Source organism: Phascolarctos cinereus, unplaced genomic scaffold, assembly GCF_003287225.1.
Source record: "Phascolarctos cinereus isolate Bilbo 61053 unplaced genomic scaffold, phaCin_HiC Scaffold_5;HRSCAF=322, whole genome shotgun sequence".
NCBI classification, from domain to species: Eukaryota; Metazoa; Chordata; class Mammalia; order Diprotodontia; family Phascolarctidae; genus Phascolarctos; species Phascolarctos cinereus.
In genome coordinates this window covers 301112737-301137455 of record NW_027555958.1, presented here as the reverse complement: position 1 = coordinate 301137455, position 24719 = coordinate 301112737, and the positions used below count along the sequence as shown (strand labels likewise).

The window sequence follows — 24719 nt, the reverse complement described above, 5'->3', positions numbered from 1 at the left end:
ACAGATGTGGGGTGCTGACTGTAGATGGAAGAACTGGGCTGGTCTCTTCCTTCCCTAAGCTTCTGGGTGTATTGCTAGATGGGAGTGGGGAAACTAAACCTGTAGGCCCAAAGGGGCAAAGAAGGGGAGGGAGAAGCATCCTGAAGCTTTCCCAGCGTTCTCCAGGGTGACCTCCTTCACAGTTTCCACAACTTCCATCACCACATACAGGTTCTCTCCTCGTTCCTTTATCTCCTTTAGGAATGAGTGTTCTGGCACAAGCTTCCTGGCAGGGAGGAGACCAAAGAGAAGGGTCAGGGTTTTAGCTTATGCTAGTTGGTGTCCCTTTCTCCTGTTGATTTCTCAGTCCCCAGCACCTGAGAACCAGCTTGTACCTAGGGCTTCTTTCTAGCCTGCTGTGGCCTACATTTCTGAGCTGCCCAATCCTCATGTTCTCTCCCTGCCCTATTCCTCATCTCTGTTTCCCAACTACCACTTAGTGCCACTTATGAGCTGACATTGCATCCTCTGTGCAGACTTGTCCCAGAAACTCAAAGAGGGTGGCAGGGCATTAGAGCAGAATTGTGTGTTGCAACCAAAGTTGGGAACTGGCCGTCTTAGGTCATTTACCTTTGTGAGTGGCCCAGAAACAGTCTGTATGGGTAGAGGGGTCACTAACAAGTGTCTCCTGAAGTCATCTTTAGAGGCCACAAAAGCCACAGTAATTCAAAAGCACTCTAAAGTAGTTTTTGCAAGATACAATTCTGACTGCACCAAAAGTTAAATACAAAAAGGTCCTTTTAGGAGGAATACTTTCAAGATGATCTGGTCACATTATGTGCAAAGTGAGGGCCACAAGCCAGAAGACATTGCTCCCCCTATGAAGATTACAAGTCAGGGTGGTAGTCTGAGGGTCCCTTTCTCCATCCCAAGACCAAGAGAAGTTTGGTAATGTTCCAGCCCTTCCTATAGATTCTCCTCTCCTCCCCTCACTTCAAGAAGGAGTTTCCCGGGGCAGCTAAGTGGCACAATGGATGGAGCTCCAGCCTTGGAGTCAGGAGGACCTAAGTTCAAATCTGGCCTCAGATACTTGATTCTTACTAGCTGTGTGACCCTGGGCAAGTCACTTAACCCCGATTGCCTCACCCAAGGAAAAAAAAAGGAGTTTCCTCTACTCTCACCTCTCCTTCTGTAAGTTGTCCAAGGCTTTAGGGGAAACGCTGAGAGACTCAACCTCCAGTGTACTGCAGTGTGAGAGCCCCGCAGTCCCTTTGACTTTCACTGTTTTTGGGACATCTACTTCACCCTCCACACGGGCATCCAGCATCTTCTTGAAAGAGAAGTTTCCTGTGTCTGATGGATCTGAGGGGATGAAAGAGGATGAGATGGGGTGCTGGACCAAAGGCATTCCCCAGCTCAGAATGCCATGGGGCCAAGTGGTCAGGCCATCCTCTTTCCTCTATATGGGATGACATTGAACCAATCCCTGCCATGGGAAGAGAGACAGTGCCTTGTTAGCTGGATGCCCAGTTCCTTGTCTGCTTCTGCTTTGTGCCCACCTGTGCTACAAACTGACCTGAAGGTGAGGTCCCTGGCTGAAGAAGGTCTAGGAGGGTATAGTCAGTGCGGACATAACGGGCACCCCAGAACAATGTGCTCTTCCTCTTCCTTAGGACCAGGCAGAAGGGGTGGAAGCGTTTGAAGTCAATGAGGCTGTCCAGGGGGGTCAGATCCCCTCGGGGATTGAGCTGTCTGGCCAGGCCCCGGGTGACATTTTCAAACATGGTCATTGTTCCTGGAGGGAGAGCAAAGAATCAGGTGGCTGCCAGAGAGAGAGAGAGAGAGAGAGAGAGAGAGAGAGAGAGAGAGAGAGAGAGAGAGAGAGAGAGAGAGAGAGAGAGAGAGAGGGAGAGAGAGAAAAAGATGGAGGGTAACTGAGTCATGGAGTGGATAGGTAGGTGGGTTATCCAGGAGGGGGTCTTTTGTAGAACTATAGAATCTTGGAGCTGGAAGAAACCTTAGAGATGATACTGGACCAGTGAAAATGTGAGTTCTAAATAATTATATCATTTAGTGCCCTTATTTTACAAAAAAAGAAACTGAAGCCCAAAAAAAGTTCCCTCAAGGTCAAATAGCATCAGATAGGTACTAGGAGTACTCTTAGGGTTATAAGAGAACAGAGATATCTCTATTTTAGACATCATGGTATAATATAAAGTACTCTATTCAGAAGTCAGAAGACCTGGGATCAAATCCTGGCTCTGCTACTTACTAGCTGTTACTTTAGTCACTTAATTTCTTTGACCTTCGATTTCCTTATCTGTAAAATAGAATTAATAATACTTGCAATAGGGCAGGTAGGTAGGGTAGTGGATAGAGTGCTGGGCCCGGAATAAGAAAGACTCATCTTCCTAAGTTCAAATTTGACCTCAAACACTTACTAACTGTGTGACCCTGGGCAGGTAATTTAGTAACCCTGTTTGCCTCAGTTCCCTCATCTATAAAATAAGCTGGAGAAAGAAATGGCAAACCAGTCCAGTATCTTTGTCAAGAAAACCCCAAATGGGGTCACAAAGAGTTAGACACAATTGAAAAACGACTGAACAACAAAATACTTGGAATACTTCACAGGGTTATTGGGAGCATCAAATGAGATAAAGTGTTTTGAAAACCCTGCAGCACTGTGTGAATATAAGGTACTGTTACTTGTGGCTTCATTTTCTAACTTGGACTGTGTTTTTCTGGTTCAAATATAGGAGTCCTACCTGGGATGGCAAGCACAGCTAAGTCATCATATGTGGGAGGGAGAATATACAACCACTGTGCCTGGAACTGCTGCACCTGTTCTTTGGGTAGCTGGAGATAGAAGGCAAGAGGCACCTGCAGTACCATTCTGACCCAATCAAATGAACCCCAGTATTTATGCCATATTGTTGTTGTTCAGTTGTTTCAGTTGTGTCCATCTCTTCATGACCTTCTGGACTTCTGTCTGTGGGGTTTTCTTGGCAAACATATTGGAGTAGTTTGCCATTTCCTTCTCTAGTGACAAACAGAGGTTAGTTAAGTGACTTGCCCAAGGTCACACACAGCTAGGAAGTTTCTGAGGCTGGATTTGGCCTCAGCTCTTCCTGACTCCAACCTAGTTGCCTCATTTATGCCGTAGTTTCTGGCAGATTCTCAACATGCTAGAATAACCATCCTTGAGAGCTGACTGAGTACACCCTCATAATGCCAGGCCACTGGACAATTTGTCCAGGGGCTGCCTCGTCTCCTCTAGGAAAGGGTGAATAGGAGACTTTCATGCCCAGGCCAATCCAATATGTATTTATTAAGTGCCTATTCTGTGCTACAAAGATGAAAATTAAAACAGTTCTTGCCTTCAAGGAGCTTAAATTCTACCTGTAGGTTACATGTCTCTTTGTCTTCTAGGGGAGTTCCTTTCTCTAAAGCAACTTGATTTATTCTCATTTACTGCCCCTCCCTTACCCTCCAGGTCCCCCTTACACCCCACCCTCTATCCCCTCTCCCATTGCCAAAATCTTTACCAAAGAATGGTGGTGGTGGTGGTGGTGGTGGTGGTTGGGTGCTGTCAGTTGAATGTAGAGGTCACTGTGCTGGGTGGGTCAGATGTTAATCCAATTTGGTCTTCCCAGAGATTCTGGAGTTGAGAGAATCACAGGCTCAGTGGTGTCCGTGGTGGCTCTGGCTGATTTATGCCACTGTGGAGGGAAGGATGGAGGCCACAGAGATCCTGCCTGCCCTGGTGACCCCACCCCAGCCCTCGGGCCACACTTCCGGGAGAACTGCATCAACCTGTTCTCCATGTATCCTGCCCCAGGGCCTGATTTGCCACGGGGCTGAGGGGTTGAGTGGGGAGCTTCCAGGCAGGTGCCAGCGTGGGCGAAGGGAGTCGGACTGGGATGGGAAGTAGCACCTGGATCAGTGGCTGAGATTTGAGGGAGTAGAGTAGCTCAGGGTGTATCTGCGTGGGCTATCCTTCTGTACATTCTTCTGTGATGTTGGAGGAGAACATCAGAGTTGTCAAGGAGAATCCTGGCTTCAGGATCAAATCTTGTCTGGTGTGATAAGAAAATGAAGTCCTTTTTCTGGAGACTCTATCTGGATGCTGAGCTACTGAAGAATAGGGTGTATTCTGTCAGTCTGTCTTTAATCTCACTGATGTATCTCCATACACAGTCAGAATATTCCTCTCTTCAATTTTAAAAATTAAATTAATTTTTTCAGAGGACAAAAAATTGATTTTTCTTTCCCTTTCCCCCACTCCTACCATTAAAAAAACAAACAAAAAGAAAAAAAATACTCTTGTAACAAATATCTATAGTCAAGCCAAACAAATTCCCACATTGGTCACGTCCAAAAATAAATATCTCAGTCTGCGCTCTGAGACCATCCTCCCTCTGTCAGGAGGTGAATAGCAGGCTTTATTATTGGCTCCTCTTCAATTCTTCACCTGCCTGGCATAAGATACTGATATGGGTATATATATATTCACAAACACACACATATGTATGTATAGATGTGGAAGCCCAAGGAATTTGTGTCTCTGTATTTTAGTGGGAATACTATTGGAATACAGTTGGGCAGCTAGGTGGCACAGTGGATAAAGTTTCCCTCCTTCCCCTGTATGACCCTGGGCAAGTCACTTAACTTTATTTACCTCAGTTTTCTCATCTGTAAAATGAGCTGGAGAGGAAATGGCAAACTACTCTAGTGTCTTTGCCAAGAAAACCCTGAATGGGGTCATGAAGAGTCATACATGACTGAAACAGTACTGAACAACAACATTGAACTTGGGAGGCAGGAGACCTAGATTTAAGTCTAGATTTTGTCATTTGCTAGCCTTAGGCAAAAAAAAAATTTTTTTTTTTTTGGCTAGGCAATGGGGTTGAATGACTTGCCCAGGGTCACACAGCTAGTAAGTGTTATGTGTCTGAGGCCAGATTTGAACTCAGGTCTTCCTGACTCCAGGTTCAGTGCTCCATCCACTATGCCACTAGCTGCCCTTAGGCAACCTGGTGGCCTCCAGCTCCCAAGAACTTACCATATTAATGCCAAACTTAGTTTGGGAACCCATTCAGCTCAGAACTCTGGAGCTCAAGAGATTTGCCACCCTCAGCCTCTTTAGGATTACAGACATGAGCCACTATGTCAGGCTCTAACTTTATTTTTGAGTCACAGTTTTCTCATATATAAAATAATTTTTACACTATTTACCTCACAGGACTGTTGTGAGGAAAGTGCATTGTAAACCTTGATGACCTACAGAAGTCAAATCTCGCTATGTAGCTGTTTGGTTTTCCCTGATTTCTGGAATACAACCATTTCTTATTTCCTGCAGGCTTTTTCTCTGCATCTCTCAAGAGGTCAATTAGTTTGAAAAAAAAAAGATGAAGTTTCCTTTTGGAAAGTTTTGTTTCCATTTCCTTGCCTGTTTAACAGCCACATGAAGAAAGACTTTTTGTTATAACTGAAAATAAACTTGGATAAAAGAATCAAAGATACCATAAAACGTGTCTTCCACTCCTGTCTACAATTATTTGCTTAGATTCTTAAAGAAGAGGTCAATTAATCTATTCCTCTGAATGGAAACAACCTTTGGACCCTTTGGCTAAATCCAAACTTCACAGAACAGGAGCAGCTAGGTGACACAGTGGGTAGAACACTGCCCCTGTATTCAGAAGGACCTGAGTTCAAATGTGGCCTCAGATACATAACACTTACTAGCTGTGTGACCCTGGGCAAGTCACTTAACCCCATTGCCTAACCAAAAAAACAAAACTGAAATGAACTTCACAGAACAAATCCCCTTAATGAAAGGATTTGTTCTGTAAAATGTGGACTCTGTCAAAAGGCTGCACCCAAGGACCCAGAAGGCCACATGTAGCCTCGAGATGCAGGTTCCCCACCCCTGTTCTATCCCTTCCCCTTGAAATACAGTCTGAACTTCTTCATTTTCAACCACTAAGAATTTTCTAAGTTCTCATTACTTGGTGAATTCTTCATGGATCCAGAACACATCTATTTCCTGTCATCCCTACTGTATTGTCACTCTGGCCCCTCTGCAAGCCTATTCTGCCTTTCCCCCACCATTATGCTAGCCTCACAAATGACCTATGGCACTTGGCATCAGGGTAGAGGGCTTTAGGGACAAAGGTAGAGTGAGACAGGTGCCTGAGATGTGTGCAAATGTATATGGGCATGAGATGGGGGTTCACAGCCAAGGGTTTAGGTGAAGCTTCATTCATTTCTTACTTTGGAAATAAACAAGGAGGGTAGCTAGGTGATGCAGTGGATAGAGCACCGGCCCTGAAATCAGGAGGACCTGAGTTCAAATCCAGCCTCAGATCAAACACTTGACACTTACTAGCTGTGTGACCCTGGGCAAGTCATTTAACCCCAATTACCTACTTAAAAAATTTTTAAAAAAGAAAGGAAATAAACAAGGAATACTACCTTGCACATAATAGGCTATTAATAAATGTTTGTTGAATTTGAAATGGAGCTGCCCTGGACATTTGCCTTTGTCTTACTCCCTTTCTCAGACCACATACCCTTCTCTATTACCAGCCTTCTCTTCTTCCCAGAATCCTTTACCTCTCTCTCCCCATCCCATCTCTGGCCCCTGCTAGACCCCTCTAGCAACTCTCTCAAGTCTCCCTACGGGTATCATTCACATGATTTCTCTGAGGACCCTGGGGTTCCTTCCGTCTTCCTCTTTTTACATTTCCAAGAATGGAATTTAAAATTAGATTCCATAAGAGTAGTCTTCTGCCCTGTTATAGTGCTTGAATTTAGGAGGCTGGGTGAGGGTGACCCTTCCCTCCATGAAGGTCTCAGACCCACGAGCCTTAGATGCTTAGGACTAGTGCTCTTCAGTGGTATGGAGACAGACAGCTGGGGAGCCCCTGGAAGGACTGGTTAATTTTTTAGCCTCAATGTCTTTGGGAAGTACGTCCGGCCTCTGAGACTCCCTCTGGTGGCAACTCAGGGTTCGTTATCGCGCTGAATGACAGGCGTCCAACCTCAGGTAAGGCTTTGGGGTGAATGGTGGGTAGGCTATGGTAGGAAAACTAATAGTAAAAAGAGAAAGTTTGCGGAGCCTCAAGTGACTACTTCTCACTCTCTTCTGTACCAGAGAAGCATAAGGAAGACACTGGGACAGAAATCACACAACTGCTCGTTTTTTCCTTCTATTTTTGGCAATTTCTCCTTTTTTAAAAAAAAAAATTATTTCCACTCCCTCAGAAGAAGCAAAGATAGAAAGGAAGAAAATAAGAAAAGCAAAGGGCTTAGGGAAGGCTGGCAGCACTGACCCCAAGAGAAAAATGAGCATCCGGCAGGTGGCAGCAGTGGGACCCTGAGAAATCATACTCATGCACTTGTTCATCGTTCTGGAGAGAAAGGGAGACAAGAAAAGATTCCCAAGTGCTAGGGAGCACCATGTATATCCTTCCTGTGAGGTGGGTGAAACATTTGGGGAAAATGGCAATTGCACAGAGACCACCTCTCATTAAAATCCAGTGAGATGGTTATGATTGGGGCTGGGCTAGTTTGTACCTAGTTCTCTGCATGTTGTCTCCCCCATTAGATTGTAAGCTCTTTGAGACCAGGGACTGTCTTTTGCATTTATTTGTATCTCTAGAGCTTAGCACAGTGCCTGGGACACAGTAGGTGCTTAATAAATGTTTATTGACTGATGGAATGATATGGAGAAGGGGGTAAGATCTTGTTGGAATTTGTGTGAATTTGGTGCCCCTTTTTTTTTTAAAGGAAATTTGGAATTTTAAGGTAAAGAGGAAGCCTCCCCCATCCCCATTTCCCTCTAGGTCTCTGATTTAGAGCTATCCCTCAAGCTTCCCTTTACAATTTGTTTCTTGAACAGTTGTTCTTAAATTCCCTATCCCTACACTCCCACCTCAATCCCTAGAAGAATTTTGAGGTTCTTCCCCCCATCCCAAAACTCATTTTGGAATCAAAGCTGCCCCCAAACCTCTGTCTTAGCAGATGGTGCTCAGCCTGTAGAGACTGAGCATGGAGATCAAACTCAGCAGCCAGTCTCACAGTCTCAGCCTTCACGGCTGCCATCTCTGGGCTCTCACCCCCTTTCATCCACAGGCTTGAGTGGCTGAAGAAGTCTTTGTCACCATCTAGACTAAACACTGAGGAGTTTAGCTTATCTCTTGCGGGAAAAAGTTCTAGGCCATCTCTACACTGGAACATCCTAGCTTTGCCAAACCCCTTACTAAGCAAGCTGGTGTGGCAGCTCATGTTCTCTTCCACTTCATGGCTGACTGATGAAAAACTCTTTAACTCTTTGGAGGCCCCGAGTTCCCTACTCTCCCGGGAAGGCAGGTCCCCTAAGCCCTTATCTAGCAAAGTGGACCCCAGGTGAAGCCTTCCTAGGTCTACGGATAGCTCTGACCTGGGGGACAGGGGGTGGATTTGCTCTTCCCTCCAGTTGCCCCCCAAGTCCCACTCCATCTTCCCTATCCCCCCCAAGGTTAGCCCCTGAGTGAGTCAGGGTGGTGTGGATCCGGGGGAAGGGACTGCCAAACCAAGAATTTCTAGATAGTACTTGAAAAACAGAGAGGGCAGCACAGAGGGCACAGAGGGGAGGAAGGGCATCGCGCTCCCAGGCAAAGAGGGGACCATCACCCTGTAGGTCAAGGCCACAGAGACCTATCAGGGCCTGGGTCACAGTCAGTTCCTCTCCTTGGAAGCTTTGGAGGAGCTCACAGTGAAGACGGAATGGTCCCGCTTCAGCTCGAATGAAATTCTGGTCCAGGACGGTCTTCATCTGGTGCTTACAGGGTAGGAGTAGAATGTGTCCCCCATGTGTCCAACCTCTGATTTTGTTGGTTGTCTGTAATACGTTTGAATCATCTGAATCCCAGGCCAGCCTTATTCTTGTTCTCCTCCACCCTTCCAGACCTCTGGTCCTTGTTCTTGCTAGGCTCCCTAGAGGTCATTCAGTAGAGTAGAATGGGTACCCCGTGATCTGTCTCAGTTACTAATGAGGTGCTGGACCTCGGCCAAAGCAGCCTGCCTCCGTGGGCAGTTGCAAAATGGACCTTTTGCTGTCTTGGGCCTCTTCCAGCTCTACAACTCGATTCTGCTCTCTAGTCCTTGGACTCTGTCCTCAATCTCCTCTCCCCAGACCTCCTTACCAGCTCCAGCTGTTGGGAGAGGATCCTCTTCTCCACAGACATGGTTAGCAATTGTTGCTGCTCTTCACTCAGCTCTGGGGACAGAAGAAAAGAAGGGCAGAAGGGTCAGAGAAGGAAGTGGAAGGCAGAGCCTGAGAGCAGAAATGTAAGTGGTCTGTCTGGGAGAGGCTAACCATTGAGACATGGCGAGGAGGCAAGGCCACCCACTCTCTGTCCCCTCTGGAGGCAGTTCAGGGCAGGTGGGCTGGGGAGTCTCCTTTCTTAGGGGGACAATGAGGATGGGGGCTGGGCTGTTTGCCCTTTTGCAGAGTGGGAAGAAGGAGCTACAAATACTGTTCAAACACAGGCATCATGGAAATGTGCTCTATGAAGGCTATTCCACCTCCCACCTCCCCTTACCCTGGAGTGCCCCTAACAGGTAGAGAAAGCTCCCAGCCAGGATAGGGTGGAGTTTGCCTGAGGTATCCTGCAGCTTGGCTAGGATGGTATCCCCAGGGCCCCCTAGGAATCCTTGGGTCACTGGCTCCTCAAGGGCCAATGCTCGGTTCATCTGGGAAAGAGAAAGCCAACAATTTGACAAATACTTATTAAGGCACTGCTGTGTGCCAGGCTCTGTGCTAAGTATGGGAGACATAGAGAAAGGCAGAAACAGGTTCCCTGCTCACAAGAAATTCACATTCTTCCAGAGCAAAGATGCAAATAATGATATCCGTCCAAAATATAGAGAGGGTAAAGGACAGATAATCTAGGAGGAGAAAGAAGTCCTAGCACTGCTGGGAAAGGCCTCCTGAAGAAGGTGGAATTTGAATCTTGATAGGAGTACTCACTGGGCATTCCCAGGACAGGGAAGAGAGGGGAAGGCTATTCCAGGGTAGGAATCATCTCTCACCTTCCAAAAGAAGACCCTTCAAGGGAGGGGAGGTGTCTCCCTCATCACGTGGAGAGCTTAGGCTCCTTTGGGGCCCAGCTACAAATTTTCAAGGATTTTGGGAAGCTGCCTGACTCCCCCCTCTCCTCCACAGCCCATACCCCACACTTGCGCATCTGCCCACTTTACCGTGTCCTCCAGCTCTTGCAGAGCTTTGGCCTGGCCCAGAAGCCCCAGGAGGGCCTCCAACAAAATTGCACTTTGTTCCAGGGTCATGCTCTTCACAATGGGCATCTCTTCTTCCACCTCAGCCTGAAGTGCCTTGAATCCCCTGAGCTCTTTGGAGGGTGGCTCAGGCCATAACCCTGCTTTGGAAACACAACAGCTGGGACCAGTTCCTAAATCCAGAGAGTCCCTGCTAGCATTCATTCATTCAACCAGTAGCTTTCCATACACATCTGGTCATCTGGCCCCTCCCTTTTGCCTTGGAAACTGTCTCCATTTTCAGTCCCTTTGCCTCCTTGTAGTTTTCCTACTGCCCCCAGTGTGGTCCTCCCTCTCTGATTCCTCACTCTCCCCTTCTCCTATCTCCTCCCTCCTCACTCTCCTTTTCCTCCTCTTCCTTTCTCTTTCCTTCTCTCCACCCTCTCCTCTCCCTTCTCTCTCTACTCTTCCTTTCTCTTCCCCTCTCCCTCCCCCTCTTCCTCTCCCCCTCCTTCCTCTTTTTCCTTCTCATTTCCCTCTCCCTCCTCCTGTCTCTCTTTTTTTCTTCTCCATTACCCTCCCCTTCTTCCTCTCCCTCTTTCTCTGTCCCCTTCTCCCAGCTCTGCCCCTCAAGGCTCCAGTTCTAAAGGAACTGTTTGGATAGCAGTGGGGTAGAGCCCCACTTCCTTCTCTTGGATTAGGGCTTTTTGAAGCTCTGGGAGAAAGCAACTCCAATATTTCTTCCTTGGCTTTCTAACTTCCTCACTGTCCAACTCTGGTTCCCTAGATGGAGCCCGGTGGTGAAAGGAGGAGACAGTTCAGCTCCTTACGTCCTGTCTGGCCTGTGGGTCCTGCAATGAGGGCAGAAGCAAAGTCAGGGACACCCTAGGGGAGGCAGACACAGAGAGACAGACAGTAGTGATTAATGGTGCAGATGCTAATTTAACCTCTATACCTCTTCCCCTCTTCAGCAGATAGCTTGGGGACAAGGAGGAGCAGCAGAATACCCTAAGAAGCTTTTGCAGAAGAATTCTAGTCTCTTTCTCACTGTGTCCTACCTCCCACCCCCACCTCCATATATTTATGTGAAATTAATCTCACCATCTTCTTCCCACCCCCATCATTGGCTCACAGCACCTTTACCACAGCTTTTTCCCACTTCCAGAGCTTGGGGAGCAATGCAAACCCTCCCTACCCAAGAATTTCTTTACTCCTTTAAGCCCAATCAGATGATGGAAAAAAAAGAGAGGGGAGAGGAGGCCCTTGGCCATACCTACCTTCAGAGGAGGTGAAAGTTTTCAGCTTTTTATCTTTGAGATGGGAGATGTCTGCAGTAGATAGAGAAGGGGAAGGCAGAGGTTATCACTGATTCCTTGCTGTGTCTAGGAACCCACCAAGGAAGGCAGGGAGACCAGGAGTGCTTAGAGAAGCAAAAGGGGAGCAAAGGAACTGTAGTGGGAAATTGAGAAATCCGAGAGTAGGGAAAGAAATGTCTCAAGGGAGCTTTGGGCTATAGACTCTATCTGGGGGACTGGGGAGAAAAGGGCTAGGATGGAAATCTAGTAGGAGAATGGTCTGGGCACTGATCCTTGAAGTGCAGCGACCCACTAGGAAGACAAGTTTGCTTCCCTCTTTCCCCATCCTCCCTTTATGGCAACATACCCCAATTTTTCTCTCCAATGACAAGCTGCTTTAGCTGGAAGGCCAGGACTGAGCCCAGAGGGACATGAATGATGGTATTGAAGTTAAAGGAACCCTGGAGGAAGCCGGGAGATCCACATGGGAAAGGAGAGAAATAAAAGAGTAGGGATTATAATCGTGATCATAACTTATATTTGTGTAATACTCTATGGTTACAAAACACATAGATGCACATGTACATTATTAGGATTTTTTTTTTTAAGGAATTAGTTTTTTCAATGAGCTTTTGTACCTCCTTTTCCATTTGGCCAATTCTACTTTTTTACGGAGTTTTTTCTCCAGAGAATTTTTGTGCCTCTTTTTCCATTTGGCCAATTTTACTTTTTAAAAAATTAATTTATTCATTTTTAATTTTCAATATTTACTTCCATAAAATTTTGTGTTTTAAATTTTCTCCTTTTCTCTCTCCTCCCCTTTCTCCCAATTTTGCTTTTCAAGGCATTCTACTCCTCATTGGATTTTTGCACCTCTCTTACCATTTGGCCTAGTCTGTTTTTTAAAAAATTAATTTATTTTGATTTGTCAACAATTACTTCCATATGCTTTTGAGTTTAAAATTTTTCTCCTTCTTCCTACTAGTCTGTTTTTTAAGGCGTTATTTTCTTCAGATTTTTTTTGTGCCTCCTTTACCAAGCAGTTGACTCTTTTTTTATGATTTTCTTACATTACTCTCATTTCTCTTCCCAGTTTTTCCTCTACCTCTCTTACCTGGTTTTTGAAATCCTTTTTGAGCTCTTCCATGGCTTGAGATCAATTTGTATTTTTCTTGCAAGTTTTGGATGTAGGAGTTTCGACTTTGTTGTGTCTCTGAGTATGTGTTTTGGTCTTCTTTGTCATCATAGTAACTTTCTATGGTCAGAATTTTTTTCTCTTGTTTGCTCATTTTTCCAGACATTTCTTGAGTCTTAACTCTTTGCTAACGTGGAGTTCTGCTTCCAGGGTGGAAGGCGCACTGTCCCAAGCTTCAGGGGTTTTATGCAGCTCTTTTCAGAGATACTTCTAGGGACCTGCAAGTTTTTAGTTCTTCCAAGGTGATATGATCTTAGGAGAGATGTGTTTACTACTCTCCTGGCCTGTGCTCTTGTCTCTGAGTCACCACAAACACTCTTTTCTGCCCTGGAACTGTGATGAGGGTTTCTGCTGCCCTGTGACCATAAGCTCTGCTTTGCTAATGCTCCTCCTTGCACTGGGACTGCCACCCAGGACTGTGACCTGGATCTGGCCAAAGCAACAGAGACTTGCCTCAGTGCTAGTAAAGAGACCCCTGTAATCTCCTTCTCACCAGTTGTTTGACCCCCTTACCATTTGTGGGCTGAAAGCCCAAGAAGCAGTCACTGCCACTGCTGATTCAGTGGCTCCCAACCTGCTCCTGGTTTACTGGGTCTTGGTCTGGGTCTGTGCTGGTGCAGCCTGCACTGGACTGTGCTCTACTCTCATCCAGGTGAGACAGACCCTTCCTGCTGACCTTCTAAATTGTCTTTGGCTAGAAAATTATTTCATCCCATCCTTTTGTGGGTTCTATCACCCTGGAATTTGTTTTAGGGCATTCTCTAAAGGTGTTCAGAGGGGTTTTGGGGAGAGCTTAGGTGAGTCCCTGCCTTTTCTCTACCATCTTGGCCCATTGTTAGGTTATTATAGTGGAAGGAATGCTGGATTTAGAATCAGAGGACCTGGGTTCAAATCCCACCTCTAGCTCATCTTAAGTCACACAGCTAGGAAGTAGTGGAAGTAGGAGAGGGACTGAGGAGGGAGGGACTCAGGTTGAGGGGGAACACAGGAGTGAAGGATAGAGTAGAGCAGAGAGAACCTCTTCTTGTTTAGTTGATTACTCACATCCAACTCTCCATGACCCCATTTGAAATTTTCTTGGTAAAGATACTGGAGTGGTTGACCATTTCCTTCTCCAGCTCATTTTACAGATGAAGAAACTGAGGCAAAAAGGTTGAGTGACTTGCCTGGGGTCACAGAGCTAGTAAGTGGCTGAGGCTGAATTTGAACTCAGGTCTGATCCTCTATCAACTGCGCCACCTAGCTGCCCCTAGCAGTGTGACCTTAGTTAAGTCATTTACTTTCTCTGTGCCTCAGTTTCCTGAAAACTTAAAATGGGGATAATCTGTTTTTCAAGGTTAATGTGAGGCCCAAATGAGAGCATAGGATAAGTTCTGCGAAACATTGTAAGTATAATACAGATAATGTCCTAGGATTTTGACTTGGAAGAGACCTTAGAAGGTTTGGAGAGAAGGGAGAGGACCTGTGATTTTATTGCTATAGGAAACTCCTAGATGAGGAAAGTTCCTGTACCAATGCAGGTCAGTAACTTCTCTGCAACTTATAGCCTTGAAAAGTAGCTTAGAGCACTGACTTAGGGGTTAAATAACTTGCCCAGGGTCACATAGCCAGGGTGTCAGAAGTAAAGACTTGAACTCTTTTCCTAGTTTCCAGGTCAGCTCTTTATTCACTGTGCCATGATGGGCACCTAGGTGAATAGAAGGCTGGGCCTAGAGTCAGGAAGACCTAGTTAGGAAAGATGGTGCAGCTAGGTGGTGCCATAGTGCACAGAGTGCTGGGCCTGGAGTTAGGAAGACCTAGTCAAGAAAAATGGGGCAGCTCGATGGCGCCATAGAGCACATGGGCCTATAGTGAGGAAGACCTAGTCAGGAAACAGGAGGCGCTAGGTGGCGCCATAATACACAGAGCACTAGGCCTGGACAAAGGAAGACCCAAGTTCTGATGCAATCTTAGATGCTTACTAGCTGTTCACCCCAGGCACGTTACTTAACACTCTGCTTCCTTCAGTTTTTATTCAACTGTAAAATGGGAAAGATAATAGAACCTATTTCACAAGGTTATTGCAAGCATCAAATAAGATAATATTTGTAAAGTGTAAGTACAGTGCCTGGTTCATAGTAGGTAATTAATAGGTAATTAATAAATGTTTTGTTTACTTCTCCATCTCATTATAAGATCATAGCTTTAGAGCTGGAAGGGACCACAATCAAGAGGAGAAGGCTAAGGGCCTGGATTCTTTAAGGAAAAGGACCTGAGGTATATAATGTATTTATGTCATTATAGCCTTGGCTTTCCCAGTGTGATGTAGGGTGGGTGAGCACCAGGAAGAGCCAGAGGCCTTAGAATTCCAACCTTGAACCCCATGGCCGTGAGGAGAGGGATGGAAATGCCGGCACCAGCCTTTCTCCCCTTCTCCAGCTTAGCATCCTTCAGCGTCTCCACTGCCTCGGTCACCATATACAGATTCTCCCCACGCTCCCGAAGCCTCTTCAGGAAGGAGGGCTCTGGCTTCTTCAGTTTCCTGGGAGAGGAAGAATCATGGTTTTCATTGGGGCTTTGGAATTGCATGTGGACAGCAGCTTTTCTTCCCACATGTCTCCTCTGCTGTCTAGCTGTCCCACTCTGGGCAACCCCTTCCCTACTCCTCCTGGGCTCCGGACATTATAGTGGGACAGCCCAGACACCAGACAGTCAGTCAGTGATTGCCATAGGAGTGTGCCACCTGGCTTGACACACTTGATTTACCTGAAATGTGTATGTGTCTCTGAGTTCATTATATGGCTGCTAGGTGGTACAGTGAGGAGGGAGGGACTTGAGGTCAGAAAGACCTAACTAGAGTGGTCAGATTCAGACCTGAGTTTGAATCCTGTCTCAGACCCTCCCTAGCCAAGTTACTGAACCTTTTTGGTACTCAGTTTCCTCAACTGTAAATCAGGGATAATCCTAGCACCTACCTCCCAAGGTTTGTAAGGATCAAACAAGGTAACATATGAGAAACACCTTGCAATCCTTAAAGTGGTAGATAAATGCTAGCTCTCAATTATTCACAGGTGCCTATGTAGGTTTCTCTCTAAGTGTCTGTTTTTAGGTGTTTTTGTGCGTCCATGAATGCATGTGACTGTGTTTTTGCATTTATGAAAACCCATGTATTTGTGGCTTTGTTTGTGAGTATCAGGGTATCTCTATGTCTTTGCAAGCCTGTGCTTGCAGAAAGAGGGCAGCAGGGCTGGACCGTATTAGAGAGATCTCTGTGCTGGCTCTTATCATCTACCCTTCAGCCATCCCTTACCAACCTGGGCTTTACCACTTCTTTAAGGATTCCAGCTGATCCATGATGCTGAGCTTCTGAACCTCCAGGCAGTTTTTATGGGAGCCACTGGCAGAGATATTGATGTCCACAGGTATCCCAATGGCTGTAGTCTTCACTCCAGCCTCCATATTCCCTTCACTGTTCCCTTGAATTGTGATCTTTGTGTCTTTTCTTGGCACTGCCAGACAGAGACAGCAGAGCTCATTCTGTCACCCCGCTCCAAACCCAAAAAGTACCTGGATTTCCTCCCAGTAACAAATGTCCCTCTCCCTCTCCTCCAAAGGCAAAGAGGCCAGGAGAGGAAAAAAATCCAGAGTGGCTCAAACTTGAGTGTAAGGAATTTGAACAGCCTGTCTTGAGGGCACAGAAAAGATAGCCAAAAAGCAGGATTCCTAAGGCCAGTGCAAAGGTATTAGCTACCAAATTAGGAATTGGACATGAGATCCAAATGAGAATTGTTCCTAATCCTCTAGAAACCATAATGGGTCTATCTCAGCCTTTCAATGAAGGATGGAAGCGGGCTAGACCAATCAGTAGCATGATAATCCCAAAGGTTATGACCTCAAGTGGGGGTTCTTAACCTTTTTTGTGTTGTGGACCCCCTGAGCACTCTGGTGAAGCCTATGGACCTGTCCTTAGTAGAATATTTTTAAAGGCATAAAATAAAATATGTTGGGTTACAAAGGAAAGCAATTATATTGAATAGTTATAAAAATGTTTTAAAAAAATAAGGTCAGAAACCTTGGTTAAGAACATCAGATCTAGAAGAACGATCTCTGACCTAAAAAGAGAACATTGACAGGGACCATCTGGGAGCTACCATTTTGTGATTTAGTCCTGTACCCAGCTACTTAGTGACATGAGTTTGTATCTGTAATTTGCCTAAATTGTACAGTGAAATGAGTATATATATATATATATATACACTGGCTAACTGGAAACCTTAGAGAGCTCATGATCTCTATTAAGCCTGCCCTTTCTCCCAATTTCCCTCTTTAGGTTGATACCATCACCATTCTTGCCCATACTTAGACTCATAAATCTTCTCTCTTCGTCATCATTCATATCTACTCAGTTGCTAAAGGCTATAATTAGTACTTTTTGTCCCTCTCCATATTCCCTCTTCTCCCTTCTTTTTTCCTCCCCCTCCCTCTGAGCTTCCTCTTTTTCTTCTCTCCTCTTCTTTTTCCTTCCTCCTGCCTACCTTTTTCCTCCCTCCCTTCCCCTTCCTTTGTTTTCCCTCCTGCTTTCTTTCTTCTTCCTCCTTCTCGCTCTCCCAGTTTCTTCTCTTTTTCTCCCTTGTCTACTTTCCTTCCTTCATTTTCTCTATCGTCTCTGGGATCCTTTCAAGCCTCTTTTGTTCAGTTCAGTCATTTGCCAGTTGTGTCCGACACTTTGTGACCCATTTGGGCTTTCTTGGCAAAGACACTAGAGTGGTTTGCCATTTCCTTCCCTAGCTTATTTTACAGATGAAGAAACTGAGACACACAGAGTAAATGACTTGCCCAGGGTCACACAGCTAGTAAGTGTCTGAGGCTGAATTTGAATTCAGAAAGATGAATCTTCCTGACTCCAGGCCCTGAGCTCTATCTACTGTGCCACCTAATTGCCCTGTCTCAAGCTACCAGTCCTAGGCTATTATACTACTGTTATTACGGATATCCCTGCATCTAGTTTCTTCCCTCTCCAGTCCATATTGAACAGTTCTGGTCATGTCATTTATCTAAAAAAACAACTTTAACTGGCTCCCTATTGCTTATAGGAATACACACACACACACACACACACACACACACACACACACACACACTGTCTGTCTCTCTTTCTCTCTCTCTCTCTCTCCATATATATATAGTGTGTGTGTGTATATGTGTGTATATACATACATAAATACATACACACATATATTGCCATAGCATGGTACAATAGAATGAGCAGTGGCCCTGAAGTCAGAGAATCTTGATTCATAGACACTATGCGACATTAGGCAAGTCACTTAACCTCATTGGGCATCAGTTTCCTCATATGTAAAGTTGGGGTTTTGGATCAGATGACCACTGAGGTCTTTTCCCATCTTAGATCCATGATCTTACGGCTGGCTTTTAAGGCTCTTCACAATCTGGGTCCAACCTACCCTTCTAGCCTCCTTCCACATTACTCCCCTTCAAATACTCCATTTTCCAAACTCTGTTTCTAGCTGGTTCTTGATATTAACCTACCAACTCCTACCGCCATGCATTTACTCAGGTCAGACTTCATGCCTGGAACACACTTCATCCTTATAGCTATCTGTTGAAATGGTTTTTCCCCTTCTGGTCGTAGCTCGGTGCTACCTTTTCTATGAAGCCTTTAGGGATCACTTTCTCTCAGCTGAAAACAGAAAGTATTGTCTCTTCTTCCTCAAATTTCCCTGCAGTACTTTGTCTGAATTTTTCATTAGCTCCAATCATACTCTACCATGGGTTATGCTTGTGTGTTTACATGTATTCTGTCCCTACCTCCCCCTCATCAGGGCTCTGGGCATTTTCTCTGGCTGTCTTCCATGTCTGGAAAACTATCCCTCCACCACTCCAACTACTGACTTTCCTGGTTTCCTTTAAGCCCCAAGTAAAATTCTACCTTCCACAGGAAGCCTTCCCTAATCCCTCTTAATTCCAGTGCTTTCTATCAGTTAATTATTTTCTATCCATCCTATATATAGCTTGCTTCCTATGTATTTGTTTGCATGTTGACTCCCTCATTAGATTGTAAGCTCTTTTAGGGCAGGGACTGTCTTTTGCCTCTCTTTTTTATCCCTAGAGCTTAGCACAGTGCCTGGAATGTAGTAGGTAAATAAATGTTCATTGGTTAAATGTAAGATTCTTGAGGGCAAGACATTTTTTTTTAAGTCTTTACCTTCTTAGGAGATGTTTAATAAATATCTGTTTAACTGAGAAGAGGTCTTTTTGGAGAGCTACGTTTTCTGGATAGATGATGATTTATCCCTTTAAGAAAAAAAACTTGAGGAGCAGCTAGGTGGCACAGTGGAGAGAGCACTGGCCCCGAAGTCAGGAGGACCTGAGTTCAAATCTGCCCTCAGACCCAAAACAAAACAAACACTTGACACTTACTAGCTGTCCTCTGACTGCTTGGGTTTTGGGAACCACTGGCATATCTATATCCTTAGGGAAAAAAGGAAGGGAGAGAGGGAGAGAAGAGAGGGAGGGAAAGAGGAAGACAAGAAGGGAAGGAGAAAGGAAGAGAGAAAAGGAGGGAGGGAGGAAGGGAAGTTACTTAACCCCAATTGCCTCACCCCCCCCCAAGAAAAAAAGAATAGAAACTTGTATTTTATTTAAGCCCTTTAGGATTATTGTTGCTGTTTATGTATTTTCAGTCCTATCTGACACTTAGTGACCCCATTTAGATGTTTCTTAGCAAAGATATTGGAAGTTTGTCATTTCCTTTTCCAGATCATTTTACAGATGAGGAAATGGAAGCAAAGAGGGTTAAGTGACTTGCCCAGGGTCATACAGCTAGTATCAGAGGCCAGATTTGAAGTCAGGAAGATGAGTCTTTTCTGACTCTGGGCCCAGCACTCTCTCCATTGTATCACCTTTAAAATTATGTACCCCATACTTCCCACCTCATTAAAAATAACATACTGAATACAATTTAATGAACATGGTACCGTATTTTTTTTTGGTGGGGCGTAGGCAATGGGGTTAAGTGACTTGCCCAGAGTCACACAGCAAGTTAGTGTTATAGGTCTGAGGCTCCATTTGAACTCAGGTCCTCCTGACTCCAGGGGCCAGTGCTGTATCCACTGCACCACCCAGCTGCCCCAGTGGTACTACATTCTGAGTGATGTCCTTAGGTGTATAGGTGTATAGGCCTGTACCAAATGGTTCCAGAGAGCTTTCTGAATTCTTGTGCCTCCTTTGTATGAATTTCCTTTTTTCCCCCCTAACTCAGACTGTCAGCCATCTCTTTTCCTTGCTGTTACCTGGGTTCAAGTCCTATCTCTCACATATCATGACTATAGGATTCTGGGCAAGTCATTCAATTCTTAGAGCTCTAGGCAATTCTCTAAGACAATAAGTGGAAGAGAAATGCCAACCAACATTGGTAGAGGGACTTTCCTCACCTGGGAATTCCTATACTAGTGAAATCACAGTTCCAGTCCTAATCTCTAACCCTATCCAAGTGAACTTGCCAATAATAGACTCTCTCCTAACTTGCTGTGAGTTAGTGTTTTAAATAAGAAAAAATAGGCTTTGAATAATGGCCAGTGTAGAATGCATGAGTACATGGACCTGGTGACCTCCATCTTGGCTGCCCAGAAGCCTTTCTTTTGCTTTCTTGCTAGCCTGTGCCTGTGTTTTGGGTAGTTGAGGTCAGTGGAGGTAGTCTGAATAAGAGATAAGTCTCTTTGTGATCAGAATCATGTCCCCCCACCCCAGCCCCAGCCCTTGTTAGAATAAGCCCACCTCTCATAATATTCATTCCTCTCATTCATTGTTAACCAGTGAGAGTCGATTTGCCACCCTCAGGAATACCCACTCTTCCAAGGGCATATAAAGCATTGAGTGGGTTCCATGAGAGGTCTTTGGCATTCAAGAGTGCCACTGATCCCTTTTATTAATTATTTGCTAGCATGATTAATAAAATGATTAATTACCCAGAAATTATGTCTCTCGAACTTTTTATACCTCACAGTCCCTTACACTACAGGAAAATTTAGTCATGCACTCAAGCCAGCTGTAGGAACTAGATTACAGTAAGAGAAAACAAAAGCCTCCATTAGGGTACCAGGATAAGAAGGGGCTTTCTAGGACTCAGACAGGACTGTAGATTTAGAACTGGAAGGGACCTTAGTGGTTCTTCTACTCCAACTCCCTCATTTTACAGATGAAGAAACTGAGGCCATAGGTGTAGTGAGTTCCCTAAGGTCACACAGTTTATAAGTGACAGAGGCAATCTTTGAATGCAGGACCTCTGAGTCTAGGGCTGCAGCTTTTCCTGCTGGACCACACTGCTGGTGGGGAGAGAGCAATGCAGAGGGGCTAGGAGCTGGGAGAGAACAGAGGTGGGGTGTGAGAAGAGGCGAATGAGCCCAGCTGTTCTATGCTAGGGTCTCGGTAGCAAGTGTCCTTGAAGGTAGACTCACTGGTATATATTTGGGGAGATTGATAGTATTCTTTAGGTTGTTGAGAATGGGTGGAGACAGAGAGGAGGAGGGGCCAGGTGAAGGGGTGCTCTTCAGGTATTGTGCTTTATAGTTTCCTTTTGGGGATGAGCATCAGGAGATTGGTGGTATTTGGGTCCCCCTGCTTCAATCCCTGTGGCTACCTTATGCTGACCTCTGCTAGTTGGGGGTGGGGGAGAGGTGAGGCTGTGATGATAAGGCATGGGTGGTCAGGGTCAGAATATGTTATATCCCTAAGAACACACTCTCCAGCTCTAAAGGCAGCTAGGTGACACAGTGAATAGAGGGCTAGAGTTAGGAAGACCTGAGTTCAAATCCTGTCTCTGACATTTCTGAGCTTTGTGATCCTGGGCAAGTTACTTAACCTCAGCCTAGCTCAGTTTCCTCATCTGTAAAATGGGGGTAAGAATAGCCTCTACCTCCCAGAATTGTTGTGAGGATCAAATGAGATATTGGTGAAGTCTTAGCACAGTGCCTGGTACATAGCAGGTGCTTAATAAATTCTTGTCTTCTTTTCTTTCTCCCTCCCTCCTTCCCTTCCTCCTTTTCTCTCTTCCTTTCTCCTTCCCTTCTTGTCTTCCTCTTTCCCTCCCTCTCTTCTCTCCCTCTCTCCCTTCCTTTTTTCCCTAAGGATATAGATATGCCAGTGGTTCCCAAAACCCAAGCAGTCAGAGGACAGGGACCCTGACGTCCACAGAAAGTTTCTGTGTGACAGAAAGATACTTCCTCACCCTTTAACTGTGGACGGTGGCACTCAAAGAGGGAACTCATGATCTACGGCGTGAGAACTCCCTACGCTGCCCCCACTTACTTGCAACCCATTCCACTCCAGTGTTTCCTTTGCTATGCAGCTACTTGCTACTAATTGCACTCAATGCATATTCACCTCTAGATATGATAATGTTCCAAGTCAGTGCCTTGGATCTATGCCTTATTCCTTCTTTCTCTGTATGCCCTTCTTAGTGTCTGTGGGCTGGGAGCTTTTTCCTCTCAGACCTCTTTGAGATTCATAAAACCTGTGTGCCGCTGGGTGAGTGGCTCTGATGGAGTCTCCACCCCTCTTCCTGCCTGGTTCCATTCCTCTTCTCATCCCTCCACCTCTTTCCATATCCGGAATGTAGCCATGTTAGAAACATCCAACCCCATGTTGTAATTAACAAGGCATCAACAACCAATCCCTAGTGTCTCCCTGACTGACTTTGGAAGTAGGCAACCAATCAGATGTCCTGAATGAGACCCTCCCACCCTAAAAAAAAAACCCTTGGCCCTTCCTTCCCTGGGTTGCTGAGCTGCCCTGATGTGTGAAGGATGGAACCCATATGTGCCCATATTGAAAGCAGCAGTGAGGAGAGCTTGGCCTGGCTTGGGCATGCCAAATCCAGAGGGCATCCTCTTGTAGGTTCATCAGCCCCCTGCTTCCTCCTGCCATGGTCTCATGAGCAAAGAACTGGCAGCCAGATGAGGTCCCTCTAGTGACTAAGATCCAGTTGCATCCTTTGCCCTTGACTCCTCTTCTCTTCCTCATGACCTTGGGTGAGGCAGTATGACTTTCCTTGTGTGAGTTAAAATGCCTGGACCAGACTTGGGATTTCTCTGGCATAGGGCAAGCTTCTTTTGAGAAAACACCTTGAGCCAATGTAGGTCAGCCCCTTCTCTATACCTTAGAGTGACAGCCTGGAGGATGGAGAGATTGTGCCTTGCCCTGAATCATACAGCCAGTGTGTGTTAGAGGTGGATTTTGAACTCAGGCCTTCCTGACTCTAAGATATGCTCTTTATCCACTAAGCCACACTGCATCTTTGTGACTTAAAATATGCCTGCAATCAAAGCCTATTGTTTTTAGCATCACTGGCCATCTTCTAGGGATGCATGTTGGACCCAAAGCAGCTGCAGTGAATTGGTACAGTGCCCGCCCTGCCAGGCTTTACCTTGTTGGCACTCAAGGCCAAGAGGAGATGGGCAATTGAATAAACCAGTTGTTGGGTTTTTTTCCTTGTCCCACCCATGAATGCAATGGCCTGAGGACAGTATGTGTAGCTGGTATGTCTCCAGGGTCCTCTGCATGAGTGCTGTGTTCCTGATCATGGAAGGGATATGTGTGTGTGTGTGCGTGCGTGCACATATGTGGAGGGGGGTTACTATTATGGATGACTATACCTGGCAGCTTAGTTCCGGGCTCCAGCACGTCTCTGAGAGAGAGGTCTGTCTTGACATATCGGGCTCCCCAGAAGAGTGTACCCTTCCTCTTCCTTCGCACCAAGCAGAAGGGCCGAAAGTGTGAAACATCAACGATGCTCCCTAGGGCAATCAGGTCCCCCATCGGATCCAGCTGCCGTACCAAGGACTGGGTGGTGTCTCGAAACACGGGAGCCATGCTTGCTAAGACCTGGTGGAGAATGTTGGAGGATGGATGAAACAAGAACAGGTGATCTCTGCCTGTACCTAGCCACCTCCACTCTCCTCAGTCTTGACCTGGATTCTTTCCCCTATCCCTTGTGGGAGACCCTCCCCTAGAACTGGATGGGCACACCCTGGCAGAACACGTGGCACTTCCCTTTCACTCCTGGATACCATCCAGCACCTCAGCCCACTGTTGGCTCCTTCTTCCCAAATTCTCTCACATCTTCTGACCCTATCCCCACTGCCCCACTTTGGAAGAGTTCCCACGTACCCCTGCCCTTGGGCTGGCTTCTCTGACTTAGCTGAAGCAGTTGTTTCTGGCTCCCACCTCCCCAGCCCCTGCAACCCCACAGGTCTTCACCTAGGGACCTGAGGAGAGAGAAGCAACAGATGTCTCTCCCCATATAGTTCCCCAAACCCTACCTTTTTTACTAGACTTCTCATTCATTTGCTCCTCTCTCCATCCCCTGTATCTCTCATATAGAGGAGAGAGGAAACTGGAGAGAGGACAGGCCAATGTGAATGAGGAGAATGTTGCTCTTCTGCCCACCCCATACCACCACAAAGGTCTTTGCCAGAGATTGGTCCTCTCAGACCCCCAGGAGCCCTCAGGGTGACCCCCTCTCACTTATTGGATTCCTTGTCTTTTTCCCAGCTCACCTTTGGGTGGTCAGAAGTGCCCAAATGGTTTCAGAGTAAGCTGAAGGCTGGAGAGGATCCTTTTCTCTGTAGACTCTAGGCTCACCTTCAAGAGACTGGTTTTGGATGCCTCTCAGGTACGATGGGCACATCAAATGGGGCTCCTGTGTCCGTGTTAATGGAGAGATAGGTGTGCCCCACCTGTCCCCACCCTTATGTCCCCATACAGTCCACTTCCCAAAAGTCAGCATAACTTGTCCCAGCCTGCCCCTAGGGAGTGGGGAGGGAAGGGCACTGGAAGGAGAAATGGTGAATCTGACAGTATTCACATGGGGGGGGGGTAGAGGAAGGGGGCATCTGGCCCAAAGAGTGCCCATGAAAAGATCATGTCCTTTCCCTGTGAGAAGCCTATTAGGGACAAAATGGCTGGTCATAGGTGCTGCCAATTTGTGAGTT

The 24719-nt window shown here is 46.0% G+C and overlaps 2 protein-coding genes across 5 annotated transcripts in view; both read right to left on the bottom strand.

Moving 5' to 3' along the window:
* LOC110215759 (gasdermin-A) overlaps window positions 1-7391 on the bottom strand; it is a 15411-nt gene extending 8020 nt beyond the window's left edge. For all 4 annotated transcript variants that reach the window (XM_020997519.2, XM_020997520.2, XM_020997521.2 and 1 more), the window contains exons 1-6: window positions 7314-7391; window positions 3914-4113; window positions 3525-3637; window positions 1556-1774; window positions 1161-1341; window positions 100-265 (exon numbers count right to left, since the gene is read on the bottom strand). In XM_020997519.2, coding sequence (XP_020853178.1) covers window positions 100-265; window positions 1161-1341; window positions 1556-1769 — 561 coding nt within the window. In that variant the 5' untranslated portion in view covers window positions 1770-1774; window positions 3525-3637; window positions 3914-4113; window positions 7314-7391. The remainder of the gene's footprint in view (window positions 1-99; window positions 266-1160; window positions 1342-1555; window positions 1775-3524; window positions 3638-3913; window positions 4114-7313) is intronic.
* Window positions 7178-24719, bottom strand: LOC110215761 (gasdermin-A-like). The gene is given in 12 exon segments (XM_020997524.2): window positions 7178-8499; window positions 8501-8863; window positions 9168-9241; window positions 9567-9717; window positions 10225-10403; window positions 11070-11090; window positions 11517-11567; window positions 11902-11995; window positions 15082-15250; window positions 16034-16217; window positions 23382-23610; window positions 24285-24719. Coding segments are annotated over 11 exon segments (2079 nt in total). The 5' UTR covers window positions 23599-23610; window positions 24285-24719; the 3' UTR covers window positions 7178-7923.